Source organism: Pelophylax lessonae, assembly GCF_965119305.1.
Source record: "Pelophylax lessonae genome assembly, chromosome: 4".
Lineage (NCBI taxonomy): Eukaryota > Metazoa > Chordata > Amphibia > Anura > Ranidae > Pelophylax > Pelophylax lessonae.
This window is the reverse complement of record NC_138771.1, coordinates 63,044,808-63,064,032: the sequence shown is the minus strand read 5'-3', so window position 1 is coordinate 63,064,032 and position 19,225 is coordinate 63,044,808. Positions and strand designations below refer to the sequence as shown.

Here is a 19,225-nt window from a genome sequence, read left to right as displayed (position 1 = left end):
AATTCATCCATGGTCGCCCGCTCTTCGGGCGACCCCGGAGAGGAGGTATCAACCCCCTCCATCTCCGCCTCCCCCTCAGACCCCTGCAGGTCCAAGGACGAGCGGGACCCTGAAAAGGGCACGCTCGCAGCAGCAGCAGCCATATCACCATCTGAATCAGAGGAGAGGGACAATCTGGGTCTCTTACGAGCAGCACGTTCAGCCATCAGCATTTCCATATTGGACACCAAAGTCACCACTACAGCGGCCAAATCAGGTCTCAGAGGGGCCACAGGAGAACTGGGGGCCCCCACCAAGGCTGGTGGAAATTTGCTATCCTGAGAATCCATGCTCAAGTGAGAAAAAAAGGACAGTGCAAGAATTAGGTGCTGTTCCCTTAAGAGCGCTGCGAGTGCGCAGCCCACCGCTCCAGCTATACAGACCAAATGACCCCTAAACAGGAAAGGAGACAAAACTGAGCCAGAAGCGATAGTACAGAGATATATTGAGAGCAATAACCTGCAGAGCCCCGCAGAGTGTTGCCACCGCTGTCCTGCTTCAGAGGAAAGAGGAAGTGCTGCAAAAGTAGGCTGAACTAATCTGCTGCATGACCCAGGGAAAATGGCTGCCCCATAGAAACGTATGGGAGACTCCACCAAAATGGCCGCCGACATGCGGCCGAACCGAGCGCTCGGTCACCGCAAAAATGGCGACGAATGGCGCCAAATCAGCATGTTGTATAGCCCACAGAGAAGCTCACATGCCTGCCCAGTGTAATAAAAAATGGCGGACCGCGCGGTTTCACCCCGCCGCGGTCCATACACAGTCTGCACCTCCAAACACCGAATTGACCCAGGGAAGGGGACCCCCAAACACACACAGCGCCGCAGCGCATGTACAAGCGATCCCCGCAGAGATCGCAGCAGGGAGTCACACAAGGTACAGACATGGGGAACACACAGCAACCAGGACTGCCACCCCACACAGAGGCCCCACACAGAAGTACTTACCTGTACCCGATGGCGTGGGGAGCCTCACAGAACGGAAAGCCGCTATCCTCATCTGACAGGGAATGCCGTTTGCCAGGGACATTGCACTGCTGATACGCATATGCGTCCAGTGAGGTAGCCACCTCACAGCTGCATTCCTGCTGCGAACAGGGATGGGTCGTTCATAGTGCCAGGGCGAACCATAGCTGAACGCTCGATGGCGGGCTGGGGGGCGGCCAGTCCGAATCCCAGCACCACATGTCCATCTTCGTCCGAAGAGTCGACTAAAAACTAAAGCTGACAAAATAAACAGCTAGTTAAGAAAGAAAAACTGACATTTTTCAAGAAAATGAAATAAAAAATAAGATAGGCTGAGACCGAAGCCCCAGCACAGGGAAAGCCTAACTACTCCTGATGCTAGGCAAATTAAAACTGAGTTGGGAGTGGTCACTGCAGGGGGGTATTGACCAGATGGGACAGCCCCCAGGGGTGTATACATGCAAATGCCTTTTGTTTTTAACTAAGTCTATATGCCTAGCTACTCCTGCGGAGCAGATGACAATACCCATCAGTGAGGACTTAGAGGAGGCGGCGACTGTTGGAGGACGTAAGAGAAACTTCCGTTTTCTCTTACGTCCTCTGACAGTCGCCTCCCCTCATATAGTCTTCACCAATGGGATGTCCCAAAGCAGTGTAGACATGAGGGGTGGGAAGCGCAACCGTCACAAAGGCAACACAGCACCCAGGTCGGAGAAAGGAACCTTATCTGAACGAGAAAGGTAAACTCTGGGTAACAAGAAAGCTCAATAGGAGCAACAAACCCAGGAAAGCAAATCAACAAAGGGGAAAATAACCCCAACAGACAGGGACAGGTAAACGCCATGTCCCCCTCAAGGCACGGCCGCGCTCAGGACTTTGCGGCCAAAGGAGGCATCTGCCGATGCCAAAATGTCAAGTTTGTAAAATTTTGAAAAGGTGTGCATGGACGACCAAGTCGCTGCCTTGCACACCTGGGCCACTGAAGCTTGATGCCGGAAGGCCCAGGACGCACTCACCGCTCTGGTAGAGTGCGCCTTGGCAGGGAAGGGCGGTACCTGTTCCCTAATCGAGTAGGCCTGCACAATTGTCTGTCTAATCCATCTTGAAATGGTTGCCGCAGACGCAGCCGTACCCTTCCGAGGGAAGGACAAAACGAGAATCCGACCTACGGAAGGATTCAGTAGACGACAGGTACACCCTGATCGCCCGGACTACATCCAAGGAATGCAAAGCAAACTCCTTAGGATGCTTAGGATTCGCACACAGCGAAGGCAAGACAATATCCTCGTTAAGCTGAAAATCGGATACCACCTTAGGAAGAAAAGATTGGTGAGGTCGCAAGACCACCTTATCCTTATGAACAACCAGGTAAGGAGAGCAGCAAGACAGGGCCGCCAACTCCGACACTCTGCAGGCAGATGTGATCGCCACCAGAAAGGCAACCTTTCGTGACAGCACAGGCAGAGTAATCTCCCTGATGTTCTCAAAGGGAGGATCCTTGAGGTCGATTGAAGCTAGGAAATCTCCCGGGTTCAGAGAGGCTACCACTGAATGGAGGGATTCCATACGGAACTTCTGAACCCTCACAAAGCAGTTCAGAGCCTTCAAGTCCAGAAGCGGACGTACCTTGCCCTCCTTTCTGGGCACAGTGAACAGATTTGAGTAAAACCCCCGAAATCTGTCCCGATGTGGCACCGGTACGATCACCCCCTGGGCGAGGAGATCCTGAACAGCCCCTTGAAGATCTTGCAAATGATCTGGGGTCAAACGAAGATTTGAGGGAAAGAACCTGTCCGCTGGACGCGAAAGGAATTCGAACTTATAACCTGATCCAATGATTTTCTGAACCCACCTGTCCGGAATCCGGAGCTGCCAAGGTTCGAGAAAACCGCGCATACAATTTCATAATGTGTATGAAAAATACAAGGGCTACAAGACTGTGGAATTCTCTACCACAAATGGTGGTTACTGCAGGGAGTATGGCTACTTTTAAAAGACTCTTGGACATACATCTGAAGGATAAAAACATCCAGTGGTATGGGAAATAAATACGTCCACACACACCTACACGCGTTGAACCAAATGGACTATTGTCTTTATTCAACCTTAGCTACAATGTTACTATGTTATATCTTGGTATGCTGACGCCTTAAGAGTTCCCTTCACTAGAACTAAGGGACCAAGCCCAACCCCTGAGAAAAAAAAAAAAACAGCATAATCCCCCCTCCACCAAATGATTTGGAGCAGTGCATACAGCAAGGTCCATAAAGACATGGATGAGTGCGTTTTGGGTGAAGGAACTTGACTGGCCTGCACGGAGTCTGGAATAAATTAGAGCGGAGAATGCGAGCCAGGCCTTCTCATCCAACATCAGTGCCTGACCTCACAAATGCCCTTCTTGAAGAATGGTCAAAAATTCCCATAGACACACTCCTAAACCTTGTGGACAGCCTTTCCAGAAGAGATGAAGCTGTTATAGCTGCAAAGGGTGGGCCAACTCAATATTGAACTCTACGGGCTAAGACTGGGATGCCATTAAATTTCATGTGTGTGTAAAGGCAGGCGTCCCAATACTTTTGGTAATATAGAGTGTATACTGTATATTTATGGTAGGATTGGCATCTTTGCCCCCTTGTTCTGCACTGTAAATTTACTATTTATTATTACCAAAATCTTCACTATTTAAGTATGTAAGTCATCTCTATTAAACCACACCCCCTTTAAGCTACGCCCACTTTTCGCAGGCACTTTTTCTCTCCATACCTAGGGCCCACTTTTGATCCTGCACATGGGCCCACTGATTTCATGATACGCCCCTGAGCGTCCCCCGCCCCCTTCTGTAGCTCCTGGGCTCTCCCATCCCCCAGGGAGACACAAGCTACGAGCCGACACGTCCGCCGGCTGGCCGGAGACTCATACAAAACCGCAATCAGCTTTGATTGGGTCTCCGCTATATTAACCCGGAAGCGATGATATGACATGACTTCCGGTTTACCTGACTGGCATCGGCACCAGTGCAAAGTAGGGATTTGGGGACATATTGACCCCCGATCCTCCCATAAAGAGTACCCGTCACATGTCTATCGCTATCACAAGGATGTTTACATTCCTTCTCACAGCAATAAAGTGACAAAAAAAATGTTAAAAAACAATTAAAAAAAAAAAAAAAAGAATTCATAATTTAAAAAAATTTAATGAATTAAAAAAAAAATGATTTATTAATTAAAAAAAAAAAAAAAATTCAATGTGCCCTATCCCCATGTTAGCGTGCAAACAGCAATCGTCCCACACATGAGGTATCACCGCGAACGTCAGATCATGGGCACTATTTCTAGCACTAGACCTCCTCTGTAGATAGAAAGTGGTAACCTGTAAAGGATTTTAAAGCGTCACCTATGGACAGTAACATTTACGTTGTTTGTAGCCATTGCATGGGTATGCTGACACCTTAAGGCTGCATTCACACTTGACCGTAGCGTTTTTTACCGCGTTTTTACCGCAATTTTTACCGCAATTTTTTCAGGCGTTTTTCATTGACATCTATCAAAAATGCTGGTAATCAGCCCAAAAAGAAGCTCATGTACTTTTTTCAGCTACAGGCGTTTTGCAAAACGCTCAGATGTGAACAGGGGCCATTTAAATTAATGGGGTTTTACTTGTTGGGCGTTTTGGAACGTTTTTTTTGAGCGTTTTTGGAGCTGAAAAACACTCAAAAAAGCCCAGGTGTGAATGGAGCCTTAGAGTTCCCTTCACTACTGGAACTAAGGGGCCCAACCCCTGAAAAACACCCCCACACCATAATCCAAATGATTTGGGCCAGTGCACAAAACAAGGTCCATAAAGACATGGATGAGCGAGTTTGAGGTGGAGGAACTTGACCGGCCTGCACATCCATCCCGATAGAACATCTTTGGGATGAATTAGAGTGGAGACCGTGAGCCTGACCTTCTCTCCAACATCAGTGCCTGACCTCACAAATGCGCTTCTGGAAGAATGGTCAAACATTCCCATAGACACACTCCTAAACCTCGTGGGCAGCCTTCCCAGAAGAGTTGAAGCTGTTATAGCTGCAAAGATAGTGTATGAATGAATGAATAAACATTCCGTATTCTTATATCCGTTCTTTAGGTGCAAAAATATAAGTTTTGGTTCTGCAGTAAATATAAAGAGCTGATAACATTCTGGTCTGATTGCCTCTGGACTGTTTTCAGTCAGCATTGTTCCCAGTTCTCTATGTGCACTGCAGAACATCACCTCAATATGGTATAGACAGGGGGGGAGTATTCTGTAGTCCTAACACACTTCCCGTCCTAGGGTGACAACACAGCTTCTCCATATATTCAGTACAGTGAGTGTTGTCACCCTAGGACAGGAAGTGAGTTACTGGCAGAAACACAAGGTGAAAACAAAGGAAAAAGAAAATGAATGCCGCCACCATATCTAAGGACTGCTCAGCTGTAGTGTATTACATTTTTGTGTTTGAGTTTAGATGTTCTTTAGTGATATTCTAATGCACATGATGGTGGGAAAGACAGGAATGAGATCAGTGGATGAGGAATGACACAAAGGTAAAGTATGTGGCTCTCACCCAATCAAGGTTTATCCTGAAGTTGTGGCATATTGGTGAAGATTTGTCCCTGGATTCCATGCTGAATACATTCCCCATTATTCCCCGCCGTTTGCTTTCTATGCTGTTTTCAGGGTCAACAGCTTTTTGAAGAATCAGAACTACTATGTAATACTTCAGGACTTTTCAGGTTCTAAAAATCAGACAAATCTTTATAAAAATAGAAAAGAGATCTTTCATTTGTAAAGAATAAAATCTTGATAGAAATCTCCTGGAAGAGTAATAATGGCGAGTGTTCGGATCAATTCAGGTCTCAGGTCAGGTTAAAATAACCCAGCCAGCACAGAGTTCCTCCTTACGTCAGAGTGTGCAGAAATCCCCCTTACAGTACAAGGGAAGGGGAATGCTGCAGATTATGATCTACAGGGGAACACTGATATAAGGGGGGCTCTGGTGACCAGAGACCCCCTTATATCAGAGTCCACTGCGTTCCCCTTTCCATCAGAGTTCCCACTTACATCAGGGTCTGCAGCATTGCCCTTTACATCAGAGTTCCCCTTCACATCAGCGTCCACAGAGTTCCCTCTTGCACTGTAAGGGGGAATCCTGCAGACTGATGTAAAGGGGAATGCCGGGAACTCTGATGTGGGGGGGAGGGGGGACTCTGGTGACCAGAGACCACCTTCCACAGAGTGAATGCACTAAGGTGAGGGGTCCTGATATAAGGGGGAACCTTTATATTAGTGTCCCCTTACATTATTGTATTCACTCCCCTTTACATCAGTGAACCCCCCCCAGACTGGCCTGGCAGCATGGTCACTGACCTCCTCTCAGGTGCACCGTGCAGGGCTCAGTCAGTCAGCTCCAGTGGCTCTGGTTTTATCCTATAGTCTCTTCTCCACAGTCCACACATGTCTGACTTCTCCCGTGACCACCATCCTGACGGCGCTCCCACTCTTGAGTCCTCTCCAGACTCCCCCTCAGAGACTGCAGACATGATAAAAGACAAGAGATGGTCAGAGATTGCAGACATGATAAAAGAGATGGTTAGAGGCTGCAGACATGGTACAGGAGAGGTGGTTAGAGGCTGTGGACATGATGCAGGAGGTGGTTAGAGGCTGCGGACATGATACAGGAGGTGGTAAGAAGCTACAGACATGGTACAGGAGATGGTCAGAAGCTGCGGACATGGTACAAGAGATGGTTAGAACCTGAAGACATGATACAAGAGATGGTCAGAAGCTGCAGATATGGTACAGGAGATGGTCAGAAGCTGCAGAAATGGTACAGGAGCTGGCTAGAGGATGCGGACATGGTACAAGAGATGGTTAGAGGCTGTGGACAGCCATATTTTTTATGGGCGCCGCTGCCGGTAACAGACATTTACGGGCAGCCTGTAAATTAACGGGTGGTTGGCAACACTGCCCCACACAATAGTGTCCTCCTCTGCCTCCTTCCTTCACCCTCCCCTACAGTAATGTCCTCCTCTGCCCCCTCAAGTAGTGTCCTTCTCTGCCCACTTCATATCATGACCCCCCACTGCCGTGTCCTGCTGTGCCCCTTTCACCTCTCCACATCAGTGTCCTCCTCTGCCCTCTTCACCCCCTCCCCGCACAGTAATGTCCTCCCCTGCCCCCTCCATAGAGCGCTAGGAGGAAGTAATGTCACTTTAAAGCAGCGTTTCGCAAACCTTTTTGACATGGGGGACTGATTTTGTAGAAGACAAAAGGACTGGAGTGGGGGGGGGGGTGTAGTTTCAAGGTTGACGGGGAATTCGGTGGCTGTGATTTGTCGGGCAAATGGCTGGTATTAGCACTTAAATCATCCCGACACCATGGTTGATATGGTGTCGGGATGATTGAAGCACATTATTTTTATTATTACATTGTAATATATAATAAAATAGTTCAACTCACCATAATGCAGAATCAGTGGGAACCCTGAGCTTGTCACTTGCCACCAGATGCAGTGTGCCACTGTCACCTGCTACCAGATGCAGCTTGTCGGTTGCCACCAGATACAGCGTGCCACCATCACCATCCACAGCTTGTCACTTGCCACTGTCGCCTGCCATCAGATGCAGCGTGTCACTTGCCCATGTTGTCTGCCATCAGATGCAGCGTGTCACTTGCCGCTGTCACCTTCTGCCAGATGCAGCGTGTCACTTGCCACCATTGCCTGTCCCCAGATGTAGCTTGTCACTTGCCGCTGTCGCCTTCTGCCAGATGCAGCTTGTCACTTGCCACTGTCGCCTTCTGCTAGATGCAGCGTGTCAATTGCCACTGTCGCCTTCTGCCAGATGCAGCGTGTCACTTGCCACCGTTGCCTGTCCCCAGATGTAGCGTGTCACTTGTCATTGTCACCTTCTGCCAGATGCAGCGTGTCACTTGCCACTGTCGCCTTCTGCCAGATGCAGCGTGTCACTTGCCACGGTTGCCTTCTGCCAGATGCAGCATGTCACTTGCCACCATTGCCTGTCCCCAGATGCAGCGTGTCATTTGCCACTGTCGCCGTCTTCCAGATGCAGCGTGTCACTTGCCACCGACGCCTGCCATCAGATGCAGCATGTCACTTGTCACTGTCGCTTTCTGCCAGATGCAGCGTGTCACTTGCCACCATTGCCTGTCCCCAGATGCAGCGTGTCACTTGCCACCATTGCCTGTCCCCAGATGTAGCGTGTCACTTGCCACTGTCGCCTTCTGCCAGATGCAGTGTGTCACTTGCCACTGTCACCTTCTGCCAGATGCAGCGTGTCACTTGCCACCCGCAGCTGGCCACCAAAAGCAATGTGTCACTTGCCACCCAAAGCCTGCCACCAGATGCAGTGTGCCACTGGCCACCCTCAGCCTGCCACCAGATGCAGCATGTCAGTTGCCACCATTGCCTGTCCCCAGATGCAGTGTGTCACTTGCCACTGTCACCTTCTGCCATATGCAACGTGTCACTTGCCACCCGCAGCTGGCCACCAGGTGCAGTGTGTCACTTGCCACCCGAAGCCTGCCACCAGATGCAGTGTGCCACTGGCCACCCTCAGCCTGCCACCAGATGCAGCATGTCACTTGCCACCATTGCCTGTCCCCAGATGCAGCGTGTCACTTGCCATCATCACCTTCTCCCAGATGCAGCGTGTCACTTGCCACCTGCAGCTGGCCACCAGATGCAGTGTGCCACTTGCCAACCTCAGCCTGCCACCAGATGCAGCATGTCACTTGCCACCGGCAGTGTTCTACTTGCCACCCTCTCTTTCCTTTCTCTTCAGCTGGTCATGCTGGGGGCTGCAGTTTCCCCCAGTCCTCGGGACAACATGTCTCACCATCCTCTCTGCTTCTTTTTTTTTTCCTCTTGCCAATAGGAGAGGAAAGATATATAGTGAGTGGCTGTGCTAGCAAGTGCCTCTCCCAAGAACACAGCAGCAGCAGGAGGAGGAGGAGGCGTGGGGGGAGAAGAGCCTCTCCTCCTCCTCGTGCTGCTGTGTTCTCGGGAGCAGCGCTTGCCAGAACGGTGTGAGACACAGCCATCCCGATTCTCTGCATTCTCTTCCCCACTGCTGACAGGAGGGAGAATGGGCAGAAAACAGAGCCCTCTTCTGACAGTGGTGGTTTGGGGGGGGAGGGGGCAGCACAGTTTTTGCTTTTTGAAAGGGCAGTCCTGCAGGACACAGCTGCTAAAGGGAACGGCATTCCTGCAGGACTCGAGCCCTGCCTGTACCCCCCTATTGATGATCCTGATCCAGAGGGTGGACTGGAGTATTGGTAGAATGGAGTATGACCTGTGATATTGTCCAAATATACTGGAGAATGAACTGAAGTGTAAATGGATCAAACTGGGGGGTGGTCTGGGGTATCAGCAGATACTGGGGGGTGACTTGTAGCAAAGACATTTTAATAGATTAGACTTTACCTCCGACCAGTACAGCTGATTAGTTCTGATCCTCAGAGCTTCCAGTGGTGTCTTGCCCTTGGATCTGTTCATGGTGACCGGTCTTCTCTGAGCCCCGGATTCTGCCTTTCGGGGAATCCTCTTCTCCTTTCTGTGATCATTTCTATTCTTCCACCTTCACTGGCTGTGCCCTTTTATTCTGCCCTTCCACAAACAACTATCTTTACCAGAAACAAGATGGAAGACAAATAAATAACTATTTAATAAAACATAAAAGTAGGCCAATCACATCCATATTTCAAGTGAAAGAAAATAGAACCACTTCACATCAGGTGTCTTCATTTGAGTTCCCCATAAATCAAGAACCCCAATCAGAGTACCTTCATATATCAGTTGCCACCACATATCAGATGCCCCATCAGAATATTGTCTTAGATCAGTTACCCCAATCAAGGTACCCCTTTATACCAGGTGTACCCTTACATCCAGTGTCCCCTTAACAGTGCCCCCTTACATCAGGTGTTCCCATAACAGTGCCCCCTTACATCAGGTGTCCCCTTACATCCAGTGTCCTCATAACAGTGCCCCCTTACATCAGATGTCCCCATAACAGTGCCCCCTTACATCAGGTGTCCACATAACAGTGCCCCCTTACATCAGGTGTTCCCATAACAGTGCCCCCTTACATCAGGTGTCCCCATAACAGTGCCCCCTTACATCAGGTGTCCCCATAACAGTGCCCCCTTACATCAGGTGTTCCCATAACAGTGCCCCCTTACATCAGGTGCCATAACAGTGCCCCCTTACATCAGGTGTTCCCGTAACAGTGCTCCTAGAAATCCAAAACCCCAATCAGAATATCAGATATCAAATATTCATCTATCAGTTGCCCCCTTCAATGAGCCCCCATATATCTGTAGCACTGCCCCCCTAGGGAGCTGCTCAGTGTGGATTCCCCTGGGTTACCCATAGCAACAGTCTGTAAAACTTATCACTTTAAGACTTGGCTCAGACAATGAACAGTCAAGGGAATTTGGTTTTTGTGTTTAATTTTAGAACTTGGATGGGAGAAGGGATGAGTGGGATACTCCAACTTGAACTATGCACAATTTCTGAGGAAAACTGACTGTAGTGTGTGCGGCAAGGCCGCTGCTTCACCTTGCCACTTCACCTTGTGAAGTAAAAGATATGTTCCTGAATGAATTCCTCTTCAGGGTCCTAACCTAGCACCCCCTTTCTCACTTCCCATGCATGCTAGCCCTTGTCCACTGACTCTCCACTGGAGTGGTCCCCTTACTGGGCAGACCCCTGGCAAGCTTCCCAATACTCAAGGACACTGTTTTTCCCTGGGTTGCTCTGCCTTCAGCTCCACTCGTCAGTATCCTGGCCCTCCTGGCTCAGCATCACACACTTGGTCCACTAGGCCGACCGCCTGTGACCACCTTCCTTGCTGACAACCATCACCCTCCTCCTGGGACCTGACTTCCTGCCCAAAGACACCCTGTCACATGTGCCCCCGGCTTTTATGACCTATCCCAGAATGCACCACTGTTTTGCCAACCCATTGGGACAGCCACAAAGCCTGTGTGTCACTGGCTGGGTTTCCTCCACTGTCCAACAGGCTCTCCCATTGGATACAGCGGGGACACTCCCTCAGCCCAAATGAATCACACCCTGGACACATGCAACAGGCAGAACTAACAATCGGGCTCCCCTGATAAGCAGATAGAGCTGCTAAGCTTTTACCAACCTAGCACCTACCTAGGAGGGTACTACATCCACCCCCCACCAAAATTGAGGGACACAATAAACGCACATGCTCACTAGAGGGACACAATAACCGCACATGAGCACTAGAGGGACACAATATCCACACATGGGCACTAGAGGGACACAATAACCGCACATGAGCACTAGAGGGACACAATAACCGCACATGTGCACTAGAGGGACACCACCGCACATGGGTACTACAGGGACACAATATCCGCACATGCGCACTAGAGGGACACAATAACCGCAGATGCGCACTAGAGGGACACAATATCCGCACATGCGCACTAGAGGGACACAATAACCGCAGATGCGCACCAGAGGGACACAATAACCGCACATGTGCACCAGAGGGACACAATAACCGCACATGCGCACTAGAGGGACACAATATCCACACATGGGCACTAGAGGGATACAATAACCGCACATGCGCACTAGAGGGACACAATAACCGCACATGTGCACTAGAGGGACACAACCGCACATGGGTACTAGAGGGACGCAATATCCGCACATGCGCACTAGAGGGACACAATAACCGCACATGTGCACTAGAGGGACACAATATCCGCACATGCGCACTAGAGGGACACAATAACCGCACATGCGCACCAGAGGGACACAATAACCGCACATGCGCACTAGAGGGACACAATATCCACACATGGGCACTAGAGGGACACAATATCCGCACATGCGCACTAGAGGGACACAATAACCGCACATGCGCACCAGAGGGACACAATAACCGCACATGCGCACTAGAGGGACACAATATCCACACATGGGCACTAGAGGGATACAATATCCGCACATGCGCACTAGAGGGACACAATAACCGCACATGCGTACCAGAGGGACACAATAACCGCACATGTGCACTAGAGGGACACAATAACCGCACATGCGCACTAGAGGGACACAATAACCGCACAAGGGCACTAGAGGGACACAATAACCGCACATGGGCACTAGAGGGACACAATATCCACACATGGGCACTAGAGGGACACAATAACCGCACATGCGCACTAGAGGGACACAATAACCGCACATGTGCACTAGAGGGACACAATAACCGCACATGGGCACTAGAGGGACACAATATCCACACATGCGCACTAGAGGGACACAGTAACCGCACATGTGCACTAGAGGGACACAGTAACCGCACATGGGCACTAGAGGGACACAGTAACCGCACATGTGCACTAGAGGGACACAGTAACCGCACATGGGCACTAGAGGGACACAATAACCGCACATGGGCACTAGAGGGACACAATAACCGCACATGTGCACTAGAGGGACACAATAACCGCACATGGGCACTAGAGGGACACAATAACCGCACATGCACACTAGAGGGACATAATAACCGCACATGCGCACTAGAGGGACACAAAAACCGCACATGGGCACTAGAGGGACACCACCGCACATGGGTACTACAGGGACACAATATCCGCACATGCGCACTAGAGGGACACAATAACCGCAGATGCGCACTAGAGGGACACAATAACCGCACATGCGCACCAGAGGGACACAATAACTGCACATGCGCACCAGAGGGACACAATAACCGCACATGCGCACTAGAGGGACACAATATCCACACATGGGCACTAGAGGGACACAATAACCGCACATGAGCACTAGAGGGACACAATAACCGCACATGTGCACTAGAGGGACACAACCGCACATGGGTACTAGAGGGACACAATATCCGCACATGCGCACTAGAGGGACACAATAACCGCACATGGGCACTAGAGGGACACAATATCCACACATGGGCACTAGAGGAACACAATAACCGCACATGGGCACTAGAGGGACACAATAACCGCACATGGGCACTAGAGGGACACAATAACCGCACATGCGCTCCAGAGGGACACAATAACCGCACATGCGCTCCAGAAGGACATATTCATGCATGCTATAGGAACACAATACCTATGCAAGCACACTAGAATGGTGCAAAAACGGCAAATGCGCACTAGAGAGACACAACAGCCCTGCTTGCACACCAGGAGAACCCAATTAACAATAATTAATAAACACGCACGTGCGCAGGAAATAACATTATCATGAAACTTTCTCATCTAGTGGCCTCATCTCACCAGTTTATGGGATTGATTTTCAGGTTAAACCATTAAAAATTGGAGGGACAAGCAGGTGGAGTGGAACTTGTCAGGAATGCTAAAGTGCAGAAAACTTGTAAGGACCCCATGAGTACCCCTCCCCCCGTAGACCGTCTTCCTGCATTCCTAATGTCAGTCTATTGGAAAGCAAACTCCAATATTGCAAAAATGTAAGATTAGTGCCACCTTGTGGTAACATGGAGAGAATCACAAAGGAGACCCCTGTACTGCCTGTGTATAATGTACAGACTAGGCTTACACATACACAGTGTGACAGACTTCCAGGGGGTGCCGATGTGGACTCTGAGTGGACGGCATTTCCTTTGCATTGTCCTGGACAGGATCTGAACTGAGGATACCAGTGCTGCAAGGCAGAAGTGCTAACCACTAAGCCACTCCACTGCCATGATCTCAGCGCTGTTCCTCAGTTTGCTCTGCGCATTATAAACTATTCCATTACGTCCTGCTGATCTCCTGCAGCCTCTATGTAGCCACTTCACAATTATACACAGTCCAGTGATGGCTGCCTGGCATCAGTTTCCTGATGGTGACAACAGTGGACTTTGCGCTGAAAAAGCCATACTAAGCTTGTACGACAACGCAAGAGCACAATTGGGGGACAGGGACAGAGCGTTGTCACCCCATACCAGGAAATGTCTTATATGGCAGGATCACCAGGGAATATTTTAACCACTTAAGCCCCGGAGGATTTGGCTGCTCAAAGGCCAGGCTCTATTTTGCGATTCAGCACTGCGTGACTTTAACGGACAATTGCGCGGACGTGCGACGCTGTACCTAAATGAAATTAACGTCCTTTTTTGTCCCACAAACAGAGCTTTCTTTAGGTGGTATTTGATCACCTGTGCGATTTTTACTGTTTGCGCTATAAACAAAAAAAGAGCGACAATTTTGAAAAAACAACAATATTTTTTCACATTTTTTTTATATGAAATCCCCCCCCCCCCAAAAAAAATTTAAAAATCAAAATTTTTTAACATTTTAGGCCAATTTGTTTTCTGCTACATATTTTTGGTGAAAAAATCGCAATAAGCGTAATTTGATTGGTTTGCGCAAAAGTTATTGCGTTTACTAACCACGGGAAATATTTTTGTCATTTTTATTGTTTTTTTTTTTTAACTAGTAATGGCGGCGATCTGCGATTTTTTTTGTGGGGCTGCGACATTGCGGCAGACATTTTTGACACTTTTGGGGGTACCAGTGACATTACTGCAGTAATCAGTGCTATAAATATGCTCTGTTACTGTAAAAATGACACTGGCAGGGAAGGGGTTAACTTTATTAGAGATCAAGGGGTTAAGTGTGTCCCTAGGGGTGTGCTTCTAACTGTAAAGGGGCGTGGCTTTTGATGTAACCACAGAGACATACGATCCTACATAGGAGGATCATATGATCTCTACAGTTACATCAGGGAGAATGACAGACGGCTTTGTTTACATCAGCCGCCTGCCTTTCTCCGTCTCCAGCGGGAGATCGAGAATGGCCAGTGGACATCGGAGCCGCTGGTCAATCGCACTGGGATGGCAGTGAACGAGCGGGAGCGTGCCTCCGCGACGCGCTCTCGCCCCCTATTGGATCGCGGGCGAGTGACGTACCCATACGTCACTTTGCCCGGGGGGGGGCTGACCGCCGCAGTATATGTACTTGGGGCGGTCGGCAAGTGGTTAAAGAATAACTCCACTCTTGTTGAGAAGAACCCCCCCCCCCCCCCCTTGGGTGATCTCTGTACATTGCAGGGATTGTAGCAAACCTTGTTGTAGATTCCTTCCTTTTGTTATTCTGAAGAAATCATTGTTTGTTCCTCTGTGTCCATGTGCAAAGTGAATGTGAATGGGAGTGACTTTATAATTATCAATCAGCTGCTGCACCTGCAGGGCTTTAATGAAGAAAGTTGCAGGGTCTGCATCCCTGTAGACGTGATTTCCTATTCGGAGTATCTCACCAAAAATGTGATGCCCAAAAATCTGACTTGTATCTCAGTGCAGACTTCTGGGAAAATCAGCGAGCCAATCACACCAGCAGGAAATTGCGCTCTGTCTATATGTGTACACAGCGCCTCCAGGTGGCCATATTGCATTTTACAGAAAATTACAGCAACTGCAGATTAAAAACGGAAAGGTCATTTTTAACTGCTTGCCGACCGCCCGACGCAGATGTACTGCGGGCAGGCAGCCGCTTCCAGGCAAATCGCCGTACATGTACGGCGCTTGCTCTGGGGAGTCTAGGGGGCGAGCGTGTGCCACTGGCGGCGCGCTCCCGCCCCCGCTCGTCAGCGGAGAAGCCGATGCCGCAGGCAGGCGCCTCGGATTGCCACCTCGGATTGCCGCCTGACACCCGCGATCGCTCCCCGGTTGGATGTTGTAAACACAGCTGACCGTTCTTCTAGCTGGAATGATCACAGAGCTCCTGTGATCCTTCTATATAGGATCACATGTCTCTATGATCATTTCACAAGCCACGCCCCCCCCCCCCCCACAGTTAGAATCACTCCCCTGGGCTCACATTTAACCCCTTGATCACCAACAAGGTTAACCCCTTCCCTGTCAAAGTCATTATTACAGTAACAGTGCATATTTTTAGCACTGATTACTGCAGTAATGTCACTGGTCCCCCCAAAAGTGTCAAAAATGTCAGTCAGGGGTCCGATCTGTCCGCCACAATGTCGCAGTCCCGCTAAAAAAAAAAAAAATATCGCAGATCACCGCCATTACTAGTAAAAAAAAAAAAAAACACCACAACAACAAAAATGACATAAATCTTACCCTTAGTTAGTAAACGCAATAAATTTTGCGCAAACCAATCAAAATACGCTTATTTCATTTTTTTTACTAAAAATATGTAGCAGAAAAATTGGCCTAAAATGTTAAAAAAATTTACATTTTTTTAATTTTTTTTTTGGAATGTTATATAGCAGAATGTGAAAAAAATATTTTTTTCAAAATTGTCGCTCTTTTTGTTTTATTAGTGTAAAAAATAAAAATCGTACAGGTGGTCAAATACCACCAAAAGAAAGCTCGGTTTGTGGGGTAAAAAATGACGTCAATTTAGTTTGGGTACAGCGTCGCACGACCGCGCAATTGTCCGTTAAAGTAACGGAGTGCCGAATTGCAAAATAGGGCCTGGTCATTAAGGGGGTAAAATCTTCCAGGGCGGAAGTGGTTAAGAACATACAATTACAATATAACTACTGTCACAATTCTATATATTATTTTTTTTTACTAAATTTTTTCCCCACGAAACTGGGAGTTGCCCTTTAATGATCGCTGCAAGTAAAAGGATTGGAAATGACATTGATTGATTGATTCTGCGTGTAGTCGGTGTGACATACCTGAAGATGAGCGATGGGCCCACGGTGCATCTGGGTGAGGGCGGAGTCATCTAGGCTGCCGAGGCGTTCAATTGGCTCCTTGCCCCAGGGGAAGTCGTACTGTATGAGGGTCATTTTCCTTCCGTCTTCGTCAGGGTGGTCACCGCTGCTGAATCTGGACGGCAACTGAGCAAACTGGACACAGAGGGGGGGGGGAGGGGTGAGAAAATAGCACCGTACAGTCAGGTCCAGGCATGCTTTCTCAGCATTTGGTCATATTTAAAAATACATTTTATAATAAATATATATATATATATATACATACATACACTGCTCAAAAAATATTAAAGCAACACTTTGAAAACACCTGAGATCTCAATGGGGAAAAATATCATGATGGATATCTATACTGGTATGGACTGGGTAATATGTTAGGATCTATACTGGTATAGACTGGGTAATGTGTTAGGATCTATACTGGTATAGACTGGGTAATGTGTTAGGATCTATACTGGTATAGACTGGGTAATGTGTTAGGATCTATACTGGTATAGACTGGGTAATGTGTTAGGATCTATACTGGTATGGACTGGGTAATGTATGAGGATCTATACTGGTATGGACTGGGTAATGTGTTAGGATCTATACTGGTATGGACTGGGTAAAGTGTTAGGATCTCAACTGGTATGGACTGGGTAATGTGTTAGGATCTATACTGGTATGGACTCAGTAATGTGTTGATCTATACTGGTATGGACTGGCTAATGTTTTAGGATCTATACTGGTATGGACTGGGTTATTGCGTTAGGATCTATACTGGAATGGACTGGCTAATGCGTTAGGATCTATACTGGTATGGACTGGCTAATGTTTTAGGATCTATACTGGTATGGACTGAGTAATGTGTTAGGATCTATACTGGTATGGACAGGGTAATGTGTTAGGATCTATACTGGTGTGGACTGGGTAATATGTTAGGATCTATACTGGTATGGACTGGGTAATGTGTTAGGATCTCAACTGGTATGGACTGGGTAATGTGTTAGGATCTATACTGGTATGGACTGGGTAATGTGTTAGGATCTATACTGGTATGGACTGGGTAATGTGTTAGGATCTGTACTGGTATGGACTGGGTAATATGTTAGCATCTATACTGGTATGGATTGGGTAATGTGTTAGGATCTATACTGGTATGGACTGGGTAATGTGTTAGGATCTATACTGGTATGGACTGGGTAATGTGTTAGGATCTATACTGGTATGTACTGGGTAATGTGTTAGGATCTATACTGGTATGGACTGGGTAATGTGTTAGGATCTGTATTGGTATGGACTGGGTAATATGTTAGCATCTATACTGGTATGGATTGGGTAATGTGTTAGGATCTATACTGGTATGGACTGGGTAATGTGTTAGGATCTATACTGGTATGGACTGGGTAATGTGTTAGGATCTATACTGGTATGTACTGGGTAATGTGTTAGGAAGGAAAGGATGCCAAATCGTCTGATGGAAATGAAAATTATCACCCTACAGAGGGCCGAATTCAAAGACACCCCGAAAATCAAAGTGAAAAAACAATGCAGCAGGGGAGTCCATTTTGCTGAAATTTCATTGCAGGACCTCAGAATGGTCCTCAGTAGTTTGTATGGCCCCCACGTGCTTGTATGCATGCCTGACAACATCAGGGGATTCTCCTAATGAGACGGCGGATGGTGTCCTGGGGTATTTTCTCCCAGATCTGGACCAGGGCATCACTGAGCTCCTGAACAGACTGAGGTGCAACCTGGCGGCGTCGGATGGATCAAAACATAATGTCCCAGAGGTGTTCTATTGGACTAAGATCAGGCGAGCGTGGGGGCCATTCAATGGCATCAATTCCTTCATCCTTCAGGAACTGGCTATATACTCTCGCCACATGTCCTGCATTGGCATTGTCTTGCACCTGGAGGAACCCAGGACCCACTGCACCAGCATAGGGTCTGACAATGGGTCCAAGAATTTCATCCCGATACCTAATGGCAGTCAGGGTGCCATTGTCTAGCCCAGTGGTTCTTAACCTTGTTGGAGGTACTGAACCCCACCAGTTTCATATGCGCATTCACCGAACCCTTCTTAATTGAAAAAATAAAATATGATTTTTTCAAATTCAAAACATAGGTATATATTTAGGTATATATTTATACATAGGTGCACAAAATGAAAAAAAAAAAAAAAAAAAAAAAAAAAAAAAAAAAAAAAAAAAAAAAGGCTCCATAGCTCAGGGGTTAGAGCACTGGTCTTGTAAACCAGGGGTCGCGAGTTCAAATCTCGCTGGGGCCTCCCTGCAAGTGTTGGCGACTGTATCTCAAAAAACAAAACCATTAAGAACAAAGAACAAAACCATTAAAAAATGGGGTGTCAGGAGGGCACACACTGGGGTTGGGGGGGTTGGGAGGGCATACTATGGGGTATCAGGAGGGCACACACTGGGGGGGCTGGGAGGACATACCATGGGGTGTCAGGAGGGAACAC

General features: G+C 48.2%; 1 protein-coding gene across 1 annotated transcript in view; it reads right to left on the bottom strand.

Moving 5' to 3' along the window:
• The window catches only part of LOC309552504 (uncharacterized protein), a gene marked incomplete at both ends in the record, with an annotated part of 152,322 nt that overhangs the window by 37,187 nt on the left and 95,910 nt on the right, over positions 1 to 19,225 (bottom strand). Inside the window, 1 exon segment of the mRNA XM_082253471.1 lies at positions 16,729 to 16,902. Coding sequence (XP_082109597.1) covers positions 16,729 to 16,902 — 174 coding nt within the window.